Here is a 20,006-nt window from a genome sequence, read left to right on the forward strand (position 1 = left end):
ATCTTCTCGAAGTAGGGATCAAATCTGTGTCCTCTGCACTGGCAGGCAGATTCCTAATCACTGGACCACAAGGCAAGCCCTACAGTAGGCTCTTATTAGTTGTCTATTTTATATACAGTAGTATATGTATGTCAATTCCAGTCTCACAATTTATCCCTCCCCTCCCTTATCCCCTGGTAACCGTAGATTTGTTTTCTATATCGGTGATTCTACTTCTGCTTTGTAACTGAATTTGTTTGCATCCTTTTTTTTAAGATTCCACATATAACTGATGTCCTGTGATATCGGTCTTCCTGTATCTGACTTACTTCACTCAGTACAACAATCAAAGTGGAGTTATTTTGTTCTTTTTATGGTTGAGTAATATTCCATTGTTTTTGAACTCAATGGAGTTGCAAAGAGTCAGACATGACTTTAGCAACTGAACAACAACAAGAGATTTTGATGATGGCCATTCTGACCATTGTGAGGAGATACCTCATTGTAGTTTTGACTCGCATTTCTCTAATAACTAGTGATGTTGAGCATCTTTTAATGTGGTCGAAATTATTAATATGCCCGTTAATGCCCCTCATGATTTGGCATCATTTTGTCTTCTCAATCTCTTCTAGCTTCTTTCCACATTTACCATATATTTCAAAAAGTTCCTACGATAACTTATTAAATAGTGATGTATGTTATGCTGTTTTCTCAAGAAAGATAGCATTCTTCATTTACTGAATCTTCCCTCCTTTCCTATTTCCTTCATTTCAAAATATTTACTGAGTAAATGTCAAGCATAGACTGTGTTGCAATGCCCTCAAGATCTAACCCAATGTCACTCTTCCATGATGCTGGTCCTGATGTAGTAATTGACCTACTGATCTCTCTCATGCCCTATCTTCCAAGAGTGGTAGATAAGATTCTATGTATTCTAATGACATAACTAGTTTTTGCTTTTGCATGGTTATAGACACTGCATGATAGTATTGTGCTGTTTGACAACTTTTTCTTAATATGCACATGGCTTACTTATTTTTCATATTTAATGACAATACATTATGCCACTACACTGTTATACTTGCCAATCTTTCAGTGTGCTCCTGACTATGGATAAGTGCCTGTATCTGCATCTATGACTGAGGGATTTCCTCCACCCCATCCCCAACCACTAAAAGACATTCTGGCCATGCTCAGGGCCAGTGGGAAGTGATGAAGAATTATCACCACCTTGGAACAGGCCCCAGCCTGTGACTCTTGGGAATCAGCATGCCACAAGCGTATTATTCTAAAGTGTATGGTCTCATTTTCATATTTTTTCCATGGAGCTGTCTCACTCTCAGTTGTGGATGCCTTGATAATGGACCCTTTACTGACCTTCTTTCCTTCCCTAACTCACTTCCCTAGTCTCCTTTTGGTATCCCTTTCACCTCCCAAATAAACTAATTTTGCTTCAGGGGCGGAGTAAGCACTTACCATACTTCAGAAAAAAAAAAAAAGCACTTAGCATAATGTATTAAGACTAATTATAAACTAGCCTATCTCCTTTACTGAGGGAGTCCAGTCAGTTTTGTTTCTCCTATGTCTGCTACAAAATGTCAGCTATGATCAGTGAAAAGGAGGGCAGGGGGAGCAGGGCAGATGTTAAATAACAAATGCAAATACCTGCTTTCCAAGGTCCATATACAAAAGAAACATTCGTAAGTTAACTGAAAAGTCTGAAAGGGAACTCAGATCATCTCATTTCAAACGCTCCTTCATTCTCTAACACAATGTCTAAAGAATTTTTAAATTAAGAAAAAGAAAAGTAAAACCCTTTAACATCAGATTAATTAAATGCCCTAGGGCCTCATAGACCAATAGAGTCAGCACTGCCTAAGGTCCTGCTTGAAATGCAGAATTTCAAGCCCCATCCCAGGCCTACGGACTCAGAATATCCTTTTAACAAGACATATGGGTGGTCCCTGCATTATGTTAAAATTTATGAAATACCAACAGACCATTCTCATTCAGTAAAGCTGAGTATCATTATTAAAATAACCATAATTGAATAGGCAGTCTATAAGACTGTATTTGATTACTACCAAACTCTTACAGATTAACATTAAAATCCAAGCAGTATGCAAATAAAAGGGCTCAGATAAGTGAAAACATCACATATAAGATCACAGTTATCCACAATGCACCTAAAATATGAGCAAATTCAACACATGAAGAAAGGGGGAGTGTTATAATAATGAGTTAACACAGTTTCTGCTCAACTTGAAACAAAAAGAAAAAGACAGAGGACTAAAGTCAGTATTATTATTTTAGAAGATTTTATAGATTTTAATGAATAAATTATCAGTATATCAGCATATCAAATTTGTCCAAGATAAAAACCAAGCAAGAAACCAAATTATTTAAAGCAAAGGCTTCTTACATAACTAACTAATGAGATTAGAGTAGAGACAATCTCCATTTATTATTCCCATAAACAATACGTTAAAGGCAGTTTGAAAGAAGAAGACTATCATCTTTCCCATCTCTGTTCCAAACAATGGTCAAGTGCAATTATATTAAGAAATTGCATCTAGTTCTTGGTCTCTACATCCCATTTTTTTAAAATAAAAAAACTTATGTAAAACTTTATTAGGAAAAAAATGTATCCCAACAATTTCATTTCTAAAAGGCTTTATCATTTAGTATTTCATTACTATATAAATACTTTAAAAATATGAGATCTCTCTAGAATGTTCTGAAGATCCTTTTGCCTTTGTATATATGTGTATGTGTCTGTGTTTGTATACGCACACATTTGCCTAAAATGAGGAAAATGAACTAACTGTTCTTCTCCAGGCTTCCCAAACAACTCTATATCATAAAGTTTTATATATGCTGGGGACTACAAACCATGAAGGTTTGAGTAGAAAAGTTATGACATAATTCTTGAATGCAACTAAGAACAATAGTTTCACTCTGAAAAAGTGATCTAGTATTATCTAAAAAAATATATTTCCCTCTGGAAATAAAAGACAAAAACAATTCATTGATAATGGAATGGTTATAAGATATTTTACAGAATTAATTTGATATACAATCTCATTTGATCCTATTAAATACCTCTGAAGTGTGTGTATTGATCTTATCCACAGTTTACTGACAGAATTGATACCCAACAAGGCTATGTGACTAATTAACCTTAATTTCCAGGTAAGAGAAAGATGCTTCCCTGATAGTTCAGTTGGTAAAGAATTCGCCTGCAATGCAGGAGACCCCGGTGTGAGGATAAGCTACCCACTCCAGTATTCTTGGGCTTCCCTTGTGGCTCAGCTGGTAAAGAATCTGCCTGCAACATGGGAGATCTGGCTTCAATCCCTGGGTTGGGAAGGTTCCCTGGAGAAAGGAAAGGCTACCCACTCCAGTATTCTGGCCTGCAGAATTCCATGGACTGTATATTCCATGGGTCGCAAAGAGTCGGACACAACTGAGTGACTTTCACTTTCAAGGGAAAGAAATAATAAAGAACACAGATCCCCTGACTGCAAGCACATACTATTTTTGTCACATCAAGCTACATTCACTAAGGAAGAAGAAATACACAAAATAAATATTCAGTAGATGATGCTTAGGGTTGACATAAGACTTTTTACACATAGATTGGTCAAAGTTGTAAACTAGTCTTAGCTGTGCTGTTTTCTCTTTCTCTTGTAGCCTGCAAAGCACTCTTAGGCCCCACAGTAAGTGTTTCTTAATTGTGCCAAGTTTTATCTAACTTGCTGCAAGAAGCACTGAATAAGCTAAAAGATTTCACCCCAAATATTACATAATCATAGAGTTTCTACACATATATAATATACCCCATATGGATTTTTCCAGCCTCAGGGATTCTTCATACTCTACTTCTAGAGGAGTGGAGTAGCAATGGTTGGGGCAGGATGGGAGGATATGCTAATCATGATTTCACAAAAGAGAAGATTATTGGTGGTTGCTGGAGGCAGTGGATGGGAGGTGGATGAAATAGGTAAAGGGAGCCATATGGTACAGACTCCCAGAAAAATTGTGACTTTATTTTGTATTTTTAGGTTTATTATGTATCGCTTTTATTTAAAAAGTAAATGTTATTCTATCTTATTAAAAAAATAGAACTTGAAAAAAAAAAAGTCATGGGGTTGCCATGCATAGCATGGTGACTATAGTTAGTAAGACTGAATTGGATATTTAAAAGTTGTTAAGAGAATAAATCTTCCTTAAAAGATCTTATCACACACACAACTGCAATTATTTATGGTGATGGATATATACTAGACTTACTCTGCTGATCACTTTGTGGCATATACAAATATCAGATCACTATGTTGTACTCCTGAAACCAACACACTGTCATTTGTCAAGTACGCCTCAATAAGAAAAAAGGAAGAGATTACGTGATTGGGAAGAAAACTGAAAAATGCGTGCTAGTGACTGTAAATGGTGGCTTTGGCTTAAGGAGCATGAATTCTGAGCATTTAAATGAGTTTCATTGCCTACTCAAATAATGCACCCCACTTCACCTCCCCAGGTAATTTCATCACTAGCAGTAAACTGAGTTCTACTCTTGGTTAAGAAACCACAAATATTTTTCAGACTGAGAAACAATTACATCATATAATGAAATTCTCCTTCTGAAGGCGTCTTAGTGGTGAGGGCATGAAGAATAGAAAGGGCAATTAGAGACAAAGAATAAGGAAGAAACCACAAGAGGAGACTGTAGGGGAAAAATACATAACTTTTTAGAATGAGGTTGGCATCTCTGTGGGAATCAGGTATATAAAGAAAATACACTTGAGTGTGAGAAGGGGATTCTTCGATAATCAGAATTCTGTAAGAAGGAAAACACCTGCTTTGGAATGTTGTGAACCCTAATCACTGGACATTTACAAGCAGAGTCAATGCCTTTAGGGACGTGTGTGTGTGCTCAGTCGTGTCTGACTCTTTGTGACCTCATGGACTATAGCCAACCAGACTCCTCTGTCCATGGAATTCTTCCAGGCAAGAATATTAAGAGTGGGTGGCCATTTCCTCCTCCAGGAGATCGTCCCAACCCAGGGATCGAACCCTTGTCTCCTCCATTGCAGGTGGATTCTTTACCACTGAGCCACCAGGGAATCATTATATTAGGGATAATAGCCAATACTGTGCAAGAACTGGAGTTTGGTGTGTTATAGGATCCTTCTAATGTGAAGGCTCTATATTGTTGAAAATTTATGTAACAAGTTAATCTGATATGTTTTTCAAATGGGGTTTGTTAAGTTAGAATGACAATAGTAGGGAAGAAGATACAGAAGACGACTCCCAGGATGCACTACTAACAGATTCTGCTCTTGCCTTCATAAGCAGCATATTCCTTTTCATAAACTATGAAGTTTATGGAGAATTTTCCTATTTAAAATTATTCTAAATTGTTTCTGTTGCAGCAGCTTTCCATTCAATTACCTTCAGAGGTAACTGTTTTCTTCTTTTTTATTATGCGTAGTTTAAGAAACATCCTAGTAACTGAGCAACAGCAGTGAAATGAAATGAAATGGAATGAAAAGTTAGGTTCACAAATATGCTTCTTAAATGTCTCCTGCCAAGATAAAGGAGAACATCTAAATGTCTTACCAAAAGAAGTACTCAAAGGAGAACAAAAATCTGCCCTTGTTTTCTAAAATTATGGTTGGCTTCACTGTTAAGATAAAGGATATAGAAAACAAGGCATTTAAAAACTGTATGATGCATGAAATTGCTGTGTGTTTTCTTCATTGTTCTTTTCATTTTATATTCAAAATAAAGAATTATGTTTAGCACAGAGATAGTATTGTAATTGCTTTCTATTTTAATTAGAGATGAAAAGCTATCTGGGGATGGCACATGTCCCCGAGCAGTATGCCTAATGCTCAAATTGACTCTATGAAAGGTTATAATTGCTAATCTATAATTTCAGAACTTAAGACAACTTCTGATCAGAAGTACAGGTTGAACTTTTAGACTACTCAGAAGAAACTGATGTCTCTCACTGAAAAAAAAAAAATGTTTAAATGTACTTAAAGTAGAAGCATTTATTTAGGACCTAAAGAAAGGAGTGCAGCAATTGCTGGCTGTTGTGCCTAGAACTGAAATAGCAGTCTCCCTGTCAAGTGCCACAGAAAAAGGTGATTTTTCCCAAAGGTCTCATGATGCCACTGTTCTATATATGATCCAAGCAGGTACCTGTGCCAAGTCAGCTGAACCTAGCAAAGACTGAGGGCCACTCACAGTGGGAGGACAGTTTGATAAACCCAGACATATATGGAAAATTATGGATAGAAGAAGAAGGGGTAGCAAAGGTCAGCAGTTCAAGGCTCATTCTAGTATCTTAGACCCAAGAAGAAATGTTCTAGGGCGGGTCTAAAGTTCATTGTACTCACTTAGATTTTTTGCAGAAAGATTCACACTTATGCCTTATTCCCTAAGTGGGCTTCCCTAGTGGCTCAGATGGTAAAGCATCCGTCTGCAATGCAGGAGACCTGGGTTCGATCCCTGGGTTGCAAAGATCCCCTGGAAAAGGAAATGGCAGCCCACTCCAGTATTCTTGCCTGGAAAATTCCATGGACCGCGGAGCCTGGTAGGTCCATGAGTTGGCAAAGAGTTGGACATGACTGAGGGACTTCACTTTCACTTATTCCCTAAATTCCTTAGCCTTTAGACCTTTTCTGTACAAAGACTTTGCAATGTGTAATGGTTGTCATTTGCTACAATGGTAGGGAAATAGTGAGCAAATACCGCAGAGTCTCTTTCTAGAAACTGGAGACTGGCTACATGCAAAGTAGTTAGAGCTCATTCAGGGATGGCAGATAGATACCAACTGTGACTAACATTTAGGAGTTGCTTGGAATGAGAATGATGCCCAGACTAGATCTAAGCTCAATGGAAAAGAACCCCATGAATCATTAGCAAGGTAAAAGATAGGCAGGCACAGGGTATGGGGTGGGGACACACACAGAGATTCACTTTTTTTTTTTTTTGTATTTACAATACCTGGCTTAAGTCACTTAACATGTTTTATTTTCCTATGTGATAGGCCATAACTTTTTATTCAAATTATGAATTAATGATAAAATGTGATTAAAGTGGTAAAATTTAAAAATATTATTTAAAGTTATAGAAATTTTATAAAAATAATTTCTAACAGAATCATCAACCTGGCAGTTATAGAACACACCTGAGTTTTCTAATAAGTGAACAAAGAAAGAAAACACAGAAAATTGGAATAAGCACAATATTCTCAATAACAGCCAGAGATGGCTCTGCTTATCACTGCCTAAACATGCTTAACGTGGTAGAAGGTGAGGGCCAGGATGTAGAGCAATGATTCCTAAACTGTTAACTTTTGGATATGTATAAATCATTTGATAATCTAATAAATTATATAAGCTCCTCTCCAAGAAAAGTGCCATATGCAAATCTATAAGAATTATGAAAAAATTCTGAGGAATCAATATCATCCTGAAATTCATCCACTGACTTTAAATCCCTTTGAAGTGTGAAGGAATCTTGGTCAAATGGAAAAAACCCACTTTGCTCAGTGCCTGACAGATAATGCGTTCTCAACCAATAATTTTAGAGGACTGAATGAACATGAAGTCTGGAACTTAGACTGAAGTTCTGTAATCACAGATAAGTCACTTTATAAAGTTCTGCATTTGGCTTCTTTTAAAGTCCTGCACTTTTAGTGACTTTCAGTATTTGGAATATAATTTTTGGAGAAAAATTAAAGTTTAGTAGACTTAAATTTGATATGACTTCTGCTAAGAAACATGCATATATTTAAAACATTTAAACATGCATATATATTCCATTATCTGGTGAACAATAAGAAAATAAGTCAGGCTAGTTGGCTTTATGTTTTAAAGCATGGGGGAGGAGCAAGTCTGAAAAGTTGGGTTGATTTGGGCAAGGTCAATTAAATTTCTCCTTTTTTAACCACAGAACATACTTTTAAAACAATACTGTAGTTTTAAAAACTAGTAGAGTAGATAATACGAATATAGGGAGTTAGACAAGAATCTGCTGTTTTAAGCAACTACCAATTCTAAACTTAAAACATCTTATTTTTGTAATAAAAATCATTATATTTTCAAGCAAATGCATTGAATATTAGTTTCTGACAGATTATTTTTATGTGGACAAGTTATATTTCCATCTATGCATATTTGCCCTTTTAATACTTTTTAAATTTAAAGTATTTTTTAATTGGAGGGTAATTGCTTTACAATGTTGTTGGTTTCTGTCTTGCAATAAAGCAAACTGGTCATAATTATATATATATATATCTCCTTCCTTTTGAGCCTCCCTACCCCACATACCATCCCTCCAGTTCACAGAGTGCCAGGCTAGGCTCCTTGCGTTATACAGCAACTTCCCACTATTTATTTATTTTATATATGTCTATATATATATTTAAGACGCTTACTCTTTGGAAGGAAAGTTATGACCAACCTAGATAGCATATTCAAAAGCAGAGACATTACTTTGCCAATAAAGGTTCATCTAGTCAAGGCTATGGTTTTTCCTGTGGTCATGTATGGATGTGAGTTGGACTGTGAAGAAGGCTGAGCACCGAAGAATTGATGCTTTTGAACTGTGGTGTTGGAGAAGACTCTTGGGAGTCCCTTGGACTGCAAGGAGATCCAACCAGTCCATTCTGAAGGAGATCAGCCCTGGGATTTCTTTGGAAGGAAAGTTATGACCAACCTAGATAGCATATTCAAAAGCAGAGACATTACTTTGCCAATAAAGGTTCATCTAGTCAAGGCTATGGTTTTTCCAGTGGTCATGTATGGATGTGAGAGTTGGACTGTGAAGAAGGCTGAGCACCAAAGAATTGATGCTTTTGAACTGTGGTGTTGGAGAAGACTCTTGAGAGTCCCTTGGACTGCAAGGAGATCCAACCAGTCCATTCTGAAGGAGATCAGCCCTGGGATTTCTTTGGAAGGAATGATTCTAAAGCTGAAACTCCAGTACTTTGACCACCTCATGCGAAGAGTTGACTCATTGGAAAAGACTCTGATGCTGGGAGGGATTGGGGGCAGGAGGAGAAGGGGACGACAGAGGATGAGATGGCTGGATGGCATCACTGACTCGATGGACGTGAGTCTGAGTGAACTCCGGGAGTTGGTGATGGACAGGGAGGCCTGGCGTGCTGTGATTCATGGGATCACAAAGAGTCGGACACGACTGAGCGACTGATCTGATCTGATCTGATCTGATATATATATTTAGTTTATATATGTCAATGCTACTTTCTTAAATTTGTACCATCCTCTCTTTCCCCCACTGTGTCCACAAGTCTGTTTTCTATGTGCCCTTTTAATTTTTGAGTACAGTAGAAAATAGTTCTGAAAAGTATAATCTATAAATCCCCCCAAGAATCAAAGTAGAAATATAACTATGAAAAATGTAACATAGTGGAGTCACAGGACTTAGATTAGAATAACACTCTGCCACTTACTAGTTCTATTATTTCAGACAAGTCTTTTACCTTCTCTTGGTCTTGTTTTTCTGATACATGATAAGGTGACAGTGTCACATACCCTGAGTGATCATAGACTTATTTTGAGGCATGAACGGATGGCATCACCGACTCAATGGACATGGGTTTGGGTGGACTCCAGGAGCTGGTGATGGACAGGGAGGCCTAGCGTGCTGCGGTTCATGGGGTCACAAAGAGTTGGACGTGACTGAGAGACTGAACTGAACTGAACTGAGGAAACATTAATGTAAATTGTTTTGAAATGACCCAAATAACAACAACAAAAAGTAAGTATTGATAAATGAAATTAAATGGATTACGTTTCAAAGTAAATGTTTAAATTGCCCAGCAATCATTTTTATGGCAAATTAAAACAGTAATTTTCATTTTATAATTTCTCAAGGTTTGTTACTGCTTTATTTTATGTATTACTTAATCACTGCAATGAACTGAACTGTCTCCCCTAAACTCATGTTGACAGCCTAACCCTCAATGTGACTGTACTTGAAGACTGGACCTATAAGGAGGTCATTAAGGTTAAATGAGGTCATATGGGTGGGACCCTGATATTGTAGGATTAGTGTCCTTGTAAGGAGAGACATCAGAGAGCTCGTTAGCTCTCCTGCATGTGAGGACACAGGTTTCTAACAGAAACCTGTCAGACTTATCCCAGATTTTCCAGCCTTTAGAAAGTGAGAAAATAAATTTTTGTTCTTAAGCCACTGGGTCCAAGTTACTATTTATGTCAGCCTCAGTAGACCAATATATTTACTTAAGTGTTAAGTCATTCAGTTGTGTTCAACTCTTTGCGAACCCACAGACTGTAGCCCACCAGGCTCCTCTGTCCATGGGATTCTCCAGGCAAGAATACTGGAGGGAGCAGTTATTCCCTTCTCCAGGAGATCTTCCCGACCCACGGATCCGACCTGAGTCTCTTACATTGCAGGTGGATTCTTTACTGTCTGTGCCACCAGAAGCCTCTTTCATTTATTCTTGTTTCCTTAATGAGAATGCCCAGTTCTCTGGATATGTCCAAAAAATCCCTAATTAAATACATTTTTTTTTCTTAATACACTGATGGGATAGGGAACTATGGTTAACAATGGGGTATTGTATCATTCAGAACTGCTGAGAGTAGATCTAAATCACTCTCTTATACATACAGAAAAACAGTTAACTATGTGAGGTGAGGGTTGTTAGTTATTTTAATCTTGATAATCATCCCACATTGTATATGTGTATCAAATCATGTTGTATCCTTTAAATATATGTGATTATTTTTGTCAGCTACCCTCCATTCAAGTTAAAAATCCAAATCCAAAAATAATGTATATCAGGTATCAATAACATTAAAATTTTTCAATAACTTTAGTGAATTACTTTATAGTTGGATACATGTTCAATAAAAACTATACCTCAAGTTAAAAATAAGAAAACATTTTTCATCAAAGCATAAATTAAAATTGTAATACACAATTTTTTTCATAATACATAGTTTTAAAACTTTTCATTTTGTGTTGGAGTATAGTTGATTAACAATGTTGTGTTAGTTTCAGGTATACATCAAAGTGATTCAGTTATATATATACATGTATCTATTGTTTTTCAAATTCTTTTCCCATTTAGGTTGTTAAATAATATTGAACAGAGTTCCCTGTGCTATAACCAACAGAAGGTCCTTGTTGGTTATCCATTTGAAATATAGCAGCGTGTGCATGTCAGTTCCAAACTCCCCATCTCTTCCCTCCCTCCTTTTCCACCCTGTAACCTTAAGTGTGTTCTGTAAGTCTGTGAGTGTGTTTCTGTTTTGTAAATAAAAGATACCTTTATAAATTATGTAAAAAAGCAGAATGTATATAATGTACATATTATGATTATTAACAGATACATATATTAATCACAAAGCAGATATGCCTAATACAAAAGGAACTAAATAGTGATATAAAAATAATATAGAATATGAATACTAAGTTAGAAAAAGTGAAAAATAAAATAATTGTTAAATATTTTATAAACCCTATAGTACATATAGAAATTGAATATAAATTACACAGCACCTTTGGTTTGGGCTACTTAAAAACAAAATTCTTTCTTAATATTTATTTATTTAAATAAAAATTTCAAACTATTGAGTATGTTCCAAGTGATGGGTTTTAAGTGTTTGGGGCTTTTATTTGTTTGTTTGGCCTTATACATTTAGACATGTTTTGACATTTTTCTATAATGAGAAAATAATACTATAGAAATTAAAAAAATAGATATATGTAAAAGTAAAACAGAATAGCACAATGGAGCATAGGTATTCCAGAGAATGTCAACTCCATAATCTGCAGATCCTCACTTCTTTCCTTAATATAGAATGTTTACTGCTGCTGGCTGCCTTCCTCAGTCAAAAGTCGGCCCTCAAACATTAATAAGGACACTGAATTTATCAACCTGCCTTGCAACTGTCAGCACATTCCATTATTTTTAAGATAAAATTCATGTGCTTTAGTGGTAAGCACTGCTCCTTCACATATTATCTTCACTAAAAACCATCAAATCTATTCAAAATTGAATAGATGCTCAGGAAACTACTTCAGGGAAATAAAATATTCTACTACTTATCTCAAGATTCAGCAAGTTATTACCAAAAATATTTTGTGGACTCATTTGAATAAGTGCATGGATAGATTCTGGTCACAAAATTATAATGTTTCTACTATCTACTGCCCTGGCCTACATATTCATGTGCATGTACATATGTAGGTATGTTTTCATTCATTCAATTAACATGTTTATACAATACCTAAAATGTGCACTGTTGATACAAAAGTTAGCAAATGAGATGATATAAATGTAAGCTGTCCCAAGATGAGTGAATGAGTACCTTACAGCAGAAATTGTCTGGGTGGTTCTCCATTAACAATTTAGGTTTCTAAAAAAAAAGCAGTTTTTCACAATAGAAGTTGAAAACACTGAAGTCTCACTTTTATACATAGATGCACACCCAAGTTTGGGGAGACTTCTTAAAAATGTACTTCCTGTATAAAAATTATGACACTTAAGAACAAATGTTTCCCCCACACCCTTTTCTTTGACTCTGTACACAGTGACATAGATCTTTAGACACTATCATTGTACAATGAGGAATTAAAGTTTAGAACAAGTCAGTTCTCATGATATGAAAAAGTCTGAAATACAGAGAAACAACTCCAGGTCCTTGCTGACATAGTTTAGCTACTAAATAAGTTAATTTAGCTAAAAAATTGCCATGCTTCTAGACCTCCTGCTATTGGATGTAATAAAAATCTAGAGATTAAATTGTTTGGGAAGGGAATATGGGATGACATTCTAATTTATGCAACTTCATGGTCTATTCATATGCAATCACCTGATTTCATGTATAAGTGTTCTTCTCAAATTGACATAAAATAACAAGGCTTACAAATAATGTCTCACATTTTCAACAAATCCTGATTTGGGTAATTTCTGAAAGTTGATAAATTACTAATCTATATTTGAAAAAAGTGAATTTGTTAGTCACTCAGTCATGCCTAACTCTTTGCAACCCTATGGACTGTAACCTGCCAGGCTCCTCTGTCCATGGCATTCTCCAGGCAAGAATACTGGAGTGGGTAGCCATTCCCTTCTCCAGGGAGTCTCTCTAACCCAGGGACTGAGCCTGGGTCTCCTGCATTGTAGTCAATTCTTTACCATCTGAGTCACCAGGGAAGCCCAAAGAGCTGTCATACAACAAAGAAGTAAATCATGGAAAATTATTGGATCTTCCTATTCTTTTCTCCAAACTTTTCTAACTCTTCAATTTGAGAATTGATATTCAAAAAATTTAAAAAGCCTCATATGATCTTCTATCTTTACATAAATCTCCCAGCCTAATACCGCAAACTTACCAGCTCTAGGGAGCTTGGAATTTTTTTATTATATTCCTAATCTTATTGTGTTGAGCAAATCAAACAACTAGACATTTCTTTGCAAATATAAACATGCACACACAGTTGGTTTTTTCCCCCAATTTCAATTATTTGTTGTTGATGACTGCAAAAAGCTAAAGCTGAGCTGAATGTAACAGTCAAGATACCCTGAGCGCGAGTCTCAGTATGAAAGATTGATGGTACACAGGAAAACATTAATACCTTGGATTTTCCTCTTTTATCTATCATATACAATGAGCAGACGGCTGAGAGTCAGAGAGCATTAATGAGAATTAATTCACATTTTCCTTGGTGTGCTAAAGAACATTTTGTTATGAAAGAGGTTAAAGGAATGACAGGAAGCATGTTTATGAATGACTGAATGGTAAAATATTCCCAGATTCATGACTTGCATGGAATAAGAATTTAATAAATATTGGTTCTCATCATAGGAACACCTTTGTATGACTCTAATCCAAAAGTAAATGTGTCAGAGAAAAGTGAGAAGTTATTTTTTACTGTTTTCAACAGAAAAACTAAAGAATTTTCCAAACATTAAATAACATGAAGAATTATCTCAAATTAAACCTGAAGATAGATTGGAATGATCACTGTAGTGGAAACATTTTTGAAAAACAGATATTACACACAAATTAATTTACATTTACTTATTAAACAAAGTATTATTCCTAGTACGAAAAGCCTAATATTCTATTATTCTACTGCATTTGGGAATGCAGGTGTACCACAAGCACAAGTAAAGGCTCAGCTTCTCTGCTCAAGGGAGATAAAAGGAAGTATCTGTATTAGTTTCTTTTTGCTGCTATAACAAACTACTTTGATCTCAGTGACTTAAACAACACAACTTATTCTCTTAAGAGTTTGGAAAGTCAGAAATTTGAAATGAATTTTACGAGCAACATCAGTGTTGAAAGGGCTGTTTATCCCAGAGGCTATGTGGGAAAATCCTTTTGCATTGTCTTTCCTCCTCCAACTTCTCCAAAGGTTACATAATCCGTTTTTTTTTTTACTTAAGCCATCCTGTATTACTCTTATTAAAAACGTGTGCAATATACTCAGTATACACCTAGATAACTTAGGATAATCTTCCCACCTCAAGATCCTTAACTTAATGACATCTGTAAAGTCTCTTTTGCCATAAAATATCACATTCACAGGTTCTAGGGATTAGCAATGGATATATTTTGGTGGCCATTAGTCAGTTAACCATAACCATAGTTTGTGATAGATGTCTACATACAGTCTTGTAAAGGAAAGTATAAATAATGAAAATCAATCAACCATGATTAAATATAAAGATTATAATAAAGAGACTAATGCAGGGATCTCTGAAAGTCAAGAATGTAGGTCGCCAGTGAACCTGATCTCTTGAAAAGTGTTCAATATATGCTCACTGTAATGTAAAAGCATTCTGAAAGGCAGTATTCCTCAATGTTGAATTACAGTAATTGAAGTTTACAAAGAGACTTTAAACACCTTGAAATGAAGTCTGCCTTTGATTAAGAATGTACCCAGGAAACCATATCTGTATTTATCTCCATTAATTAAGTAGGCAATAAAATGAAAGCACCTTCAATTCAGTCAAATATAACTCTAATTCCTGTGAAAACCTGGAAATTAAATTTAAGCTAAATAGTATTATAGTTTAGGTATTGAACCAGCCAGCTGGAGGAAGTAGGGAGAAAGATGCTTACCTTAAATAATAAATCTTTCTTCCCATAACGAAGCTCCTTCAGCTGGGACTGAATTTTTTTTGACTGTAAGAACAAAAACATGAATTAGAGACTTAATTTCATTTACATTTTCAAATGTCAAGATTAAAATTCCTTTAACTGCACAAGAATGAACTTTGCAGCCAAACAAAAAAAGAGTTCAACTAGTCTAGAAGTGAAAGAGAAAAGCTTAATCTCTGCTTTGGGAGTCAGACATCCAGCTATTCTAGGCAGGAAGAAAAAACCGAAACCTGTTCAAAGAAGTGTACTGTTTAAAAGGTAATATTTAAAGAAAGTGGCTTATTGTTCCTCTCCTCAACCCTCCCCCGCAAAATTCACACACACACAGAATGAGTCATCTAGGCATACCCACTGAAAGATGAACTCCCAGGTTGGTATTTTCCCAATATGCTACTGGAGATCAGTGGAGAAATAACTCCAGAAAGAATGAAGAGACAGACCCAAAGCAAAAAACAACCACCTAGTTGTTGATGTGACTGGTGGTGGAAGTAAAAAATCTGATGCTTTAAGAACAATAATACATAGAAACCTGGAATGTTAGGTCCATGAATCAAGGTAAATTGGAAGTGGTCAAACAGGAGATGGCAAGAATGAACATCAATGTTTTCGGAAACAGTGAACTAAAATGGATAGGAATAGGTGAATTTAACTCAGATGACCATTATATCTAATACTGTGGGCAAGAATCCCTTAGAAGAAATGGAGTAGCTTTCATAGTCAACAAGAGAGTCCAAAATGCAGTTCTTGGATGCAATCTCAAAAATGACAGAAATCTCTGTTGGTTTCTAAGGCAAACCATTCAATAATACAGTAATACAAGTCTATGCCCCAATCAGTAACGCTGAAGAAGCTGAAGTTGAACAGTACTATGAAGACCTACAAGACCTTCTAGAACTAACACGCAAAAGATATCCTTTTCATTATAGGGGACTGGAAGTCAAGAAACACCTGGAGTAACAGGCAAATTTGGCCTTGGATTACAAAATGAAGCAGGGCAAAGGCAAACAGTTTTGCCAAGAAAACACACTGGTCATAACAAACATCCTCTTCCAAAAACACAAGAGAAGACTCTACACATGGACATCACAGATGGTCAATACTGATATCAGACTGATTATATTCTTTGCAGTCAAAGATGGAAGCACTACACAGTCAGCAAAAACAAGACGAGGAGCTGACTGTGGCTCAGATCATAAACTCTTTATTGGCAAATTCAGACTTAAATTGAAGAAAGTAGGGAAAACCACTAGACCATTCAGGTATGATCTAAATCAAACCCCTTATGATTATATAGTAAAACTGGGAAAATAGATTCAAGGGTTTAGATCTGATAGACAGAGTGCCTGAAGAACTATGGACGGAGGTATGTGACATTGTACAGGAGGCAGAGATAAAGACCATCCCCAAGAAAAAGAAATGCAAAAGGCAAAATGGTTGTCTGAGGAGGCCTTACAATAGCTGTGAAAAGGAGAGAAGCAAAAAGCAAAGGAGAAAAGGAAAGATAAACTCATTTGAACGCAGAATTCCAAAGAAAAGCAAGGACAGATAAGAAAGCCTTCCTCAGGGATCAATGCAAAGAAATAGAGGAAAATAATAGAAGGGGAAAAACTAGTGATCTCTTCAGGAAAATTAGAGATACCAAGGGAACACTTCATGCAAAGATGGGCACAATAAGGGACAGAAATGGTATGGACCTAACAGAAGCAGAAGATATTAAGAAGAGGTGGAAAGAATACACAGAAGAACTATACAAAAAAGGTCTTCATAACCCAGGTAACTATGATGGTGTGATCACCCACATAGAGCCAGACATCCTGGAATGTGAAGTCAAGTGAGCCTTAGGGAAGCATCACTATGAAAAAAGCTAGTGAAGGTGATGGAATTCCAGTTGAGCTATTTCAAATCCTGAAAGATGATGCTGTAAAAGTGCTTCACTCAGTAATGCCTGCAAATTTGGAAAATTCAGCAGTGGCCACAGGACTGGAAAACATCAGTTTTCATTCCAATCCCAAAGAAAGGCAATGCAAAAGATTGTTCAAACTACCATACAATTGCACTCATCTCACACAGTATCAAAGCAATGCTCAAAATTCTCCAAGCCAGGCTTCAACATAACATGATACATAAATTTCCAGATGGTTAAGCTGGATTTAGAAAAGGCAGAGGAATCAGAGTTCAAATTGCCAACATCCGTTAGATCATCAATAAAGCAAGAAAATTCCAGAAAAATATCTACTTCTGCTCTACTGACTACACCAAAGCCTTTGACTGTGTGGATCACAACAAACTGGAAAAGTCTTCAAGAGATGGGAATACCAGACCACCTGACCTGTCCCCTGAGAAATCTGTGTGCAGGTCAAGAAGTAACAGTTACAACTGAACATGAAACAATGGACTGATTCCAAATTGGGAAGGAATACGTCAAGGCTATCTATTGTCACTCTGCTTATTTAACTTATATGCAGAGTACATCATGCAAAATGCCAGGCTGGATGAAGCACAAGCTGGAAGCAAGATTGCATGGAGAAATATCAATAACCTCAGATACACAGATGACACCAACCTTATGGCAGAAAGCGAAGAGGAACTAAAGAGACTCTTGATGAAAGTGAAAGAGGAGAGTGAAAAAGTTGGCTTAAAACTCAACACTCAGAAAACTAAGATCATGGCATCTGGCTCCATCACTTCATGGCAAATAGATAGGGAAACAGTGGCTGACTTTATTTTTGAGGCTCCAAAATCACTGCAGATTATGATTTGCAGCCATGAAGTTAAAAGACACTTGCTCCTTGGAGGAAAAGTTATAACCAAACTAGACAGCATATTAAAAAGCAGAGACATTACTTTGCCAATAAAGGTCCCTCTAGTCAAAACTAATGTTTTTCCAGTAGTCATGTATGGATGTGAGAGTTGGACTATAAGGAAAGCTGAGCGCTGAAGAATTGATGCTTTTCAACTGTGGTGTTGGAGAAGACTCTTGAGATTCCCCTGGACTGCAAGGAGATCAAGCCAGTCAGTCCTAAAGGAAATCAGTCTTGAATATTCATTGGAAGGACTGATGCTGAAGCTGAAGCTCCAATACTCTGTCCACCTGATGGGAAGCACTGACTCACTGGAAAAGACCCTGATGCTGGGAAAGATTTAAGGTAGGAGGAAAAAGGGATGACAGAGGATGAGATGGTTGGATGTTATCACTGACTCAAGGGACATGAGTTTAAGCAAGCTCTGGGAGTTGGTGATGGACAGGGAAGCCTTGCATGCTGCAATCCATGGGGTCACAAAGAGTCATACATGACTGAGCGACTGAATTGAAATGAGGTATATCTATACATATACCTGCAGATATGTATTGCTCAGTTTCACTGCTTATTTTTAATTTTATAAATTGTTAAAGATTAAATAAACATGAGTTTCAGTTGACAGTCAAGTTTATATTTGGTTGTATATTGAATATAAAGGGGAGGTAGCAAGCAAGTGTTTCAAGAGGTGACGGAAGTAGCTAGAATGCTAAGAAGTTAAGGTGAACAGTGTTTGTTAAGATAATAAACAGTGTTTATTAGGATAATGCTTTTTATGAGGACTATTACAAACAAAAAAGTGTTTGTAAGAAAGACATATCTCCCAGCAGACATGTTTGTCTACTGTTTGGAAGACATTCTGGTGAGCCACAGATGGCCGATTAAGCATTCCTATTTTTCCAGAGCCATCCCAATTTCAAACTTTCTAACATTAGGACCTCAATTATTTGTCTTTATCCATCTAAGATTATAGGTTCTGATTCTTCAGCAGGATTAAAAAGAATACATGGAAATAGATTATCACAGTTACATGAAATGATATTTGAAAAATAGGTTAGTGGGAATGCAAAATGCTATAGTCATTTGGGGAAACTGGTTGATAGTTTCTTATAAAATAAATTAGACAGAAATTCTTTGTAGGTATTCAAGCAAGAGAAATGATAATATATACATAAATGCTTAGTACTTTTATCCATAAGAGTCAAAAGCTGGAAATAACCCACATGTCCCTTAAGTGGTGAATAGTAAACAAATTATCATACATACATGAAATGGAATGCTAAAAAAGAGTGAGCCATGTTTTAAAATTAAATATTTTAAATATTTAAAGAATAGCAAGAAGAGATAAGAAAGCCTTCTTCAGCGATCAATGCAAAGAAATAGAGGAAAACAACAGAATGGGAAAGACTAGAGATCTCTTTGAGAAAATCAGAGATACCAAAGGAACATTTCATGCAAAGATGGGCTCGATAAAGGACAGAAATGGTATGGACCTAACAGAAGCAGAAGATATTAAGAAGAGATGGCAAGAATATTCGGAAGAACTGTACAAAAAAGATCTTCACGACCCAGATAATCACGATGGTGTGATCACTGACCTAGAGCCAGACATCATGGAATGTGAAGTCAAGTGGGCCTTAGAAAGCATCACGACGAACAAAGCTAGTGGAGGTGATGGAATTCCAGTTGAGCTATTCCAAATCCTGAAAGATGATGCTGTGAAAGTGCTGCACTCAATATGCCAGCAAATTTGGAAAACTCAGCAGTGGCCACAGGACTGGAAAAGGAACACATGTATACCTGTGGCAGATTCACTTTGATACATGGCAAAACCAATACAATATTGTAAAGTTAAATAAAATAAAATTTAAAAAAAAAGGTCAGTTTTCATTCCAATCCCAAAGAAGGGCAATGCCAAAAAATGCTCCAACTACCGCACGATTGTACTCACCTCACACACTAGTAAAATAATGCTTAAAATTCTCCAAGCCAGGCTTCAGCAATATGTGAACCGTGAACTTCCTGATGTTCAAGCTGGTTTTAGAAAAGG

General features: G+C 36.3%; 1 protein-coding gene across 1 annotated transcript in view; it reads right to left on the reverse strand.

Annotated features, from left to right (window-relative positions):
- The window catches only part of LUZP2 (leucine zipper protein 2), a gene marked incomplete at its 3' end in the record, with an annotated part of 243,185 nt that overhangs the window by 53,237 nt on the left and 169,942 nt on the right, over nt 1-20,006 (reverse strand). Inside the window, exon 7 of the mRNA XM_010858468.1 lies at nt 15,120-15,182. Within this exon, the coding sequence (XP_010856770.1) occupies nt 15,120-15,182 (63 nt within the window). The remainder of the gene's footprint in view (nt 1-15,119; nt 15,183-20,006) is intronic.

The sequence above is a fragment of the Bison bison genome, unplaced genomic scaffold, assembly GCF_000754665.1.
Source record: "Bison bison bison isolate TAMUID 2011002044 unplaced genomic scaffold, Bison_UMD1.0 scf7180017864388, whole genome shotgun sequence".
Classification (NCBI taxonomy): domain Eukaryota; kingdom Metazoa; phylum Chordata; class Mammalia; order Artiodactyla; family Bovidae; genus Bison; species Bison bison.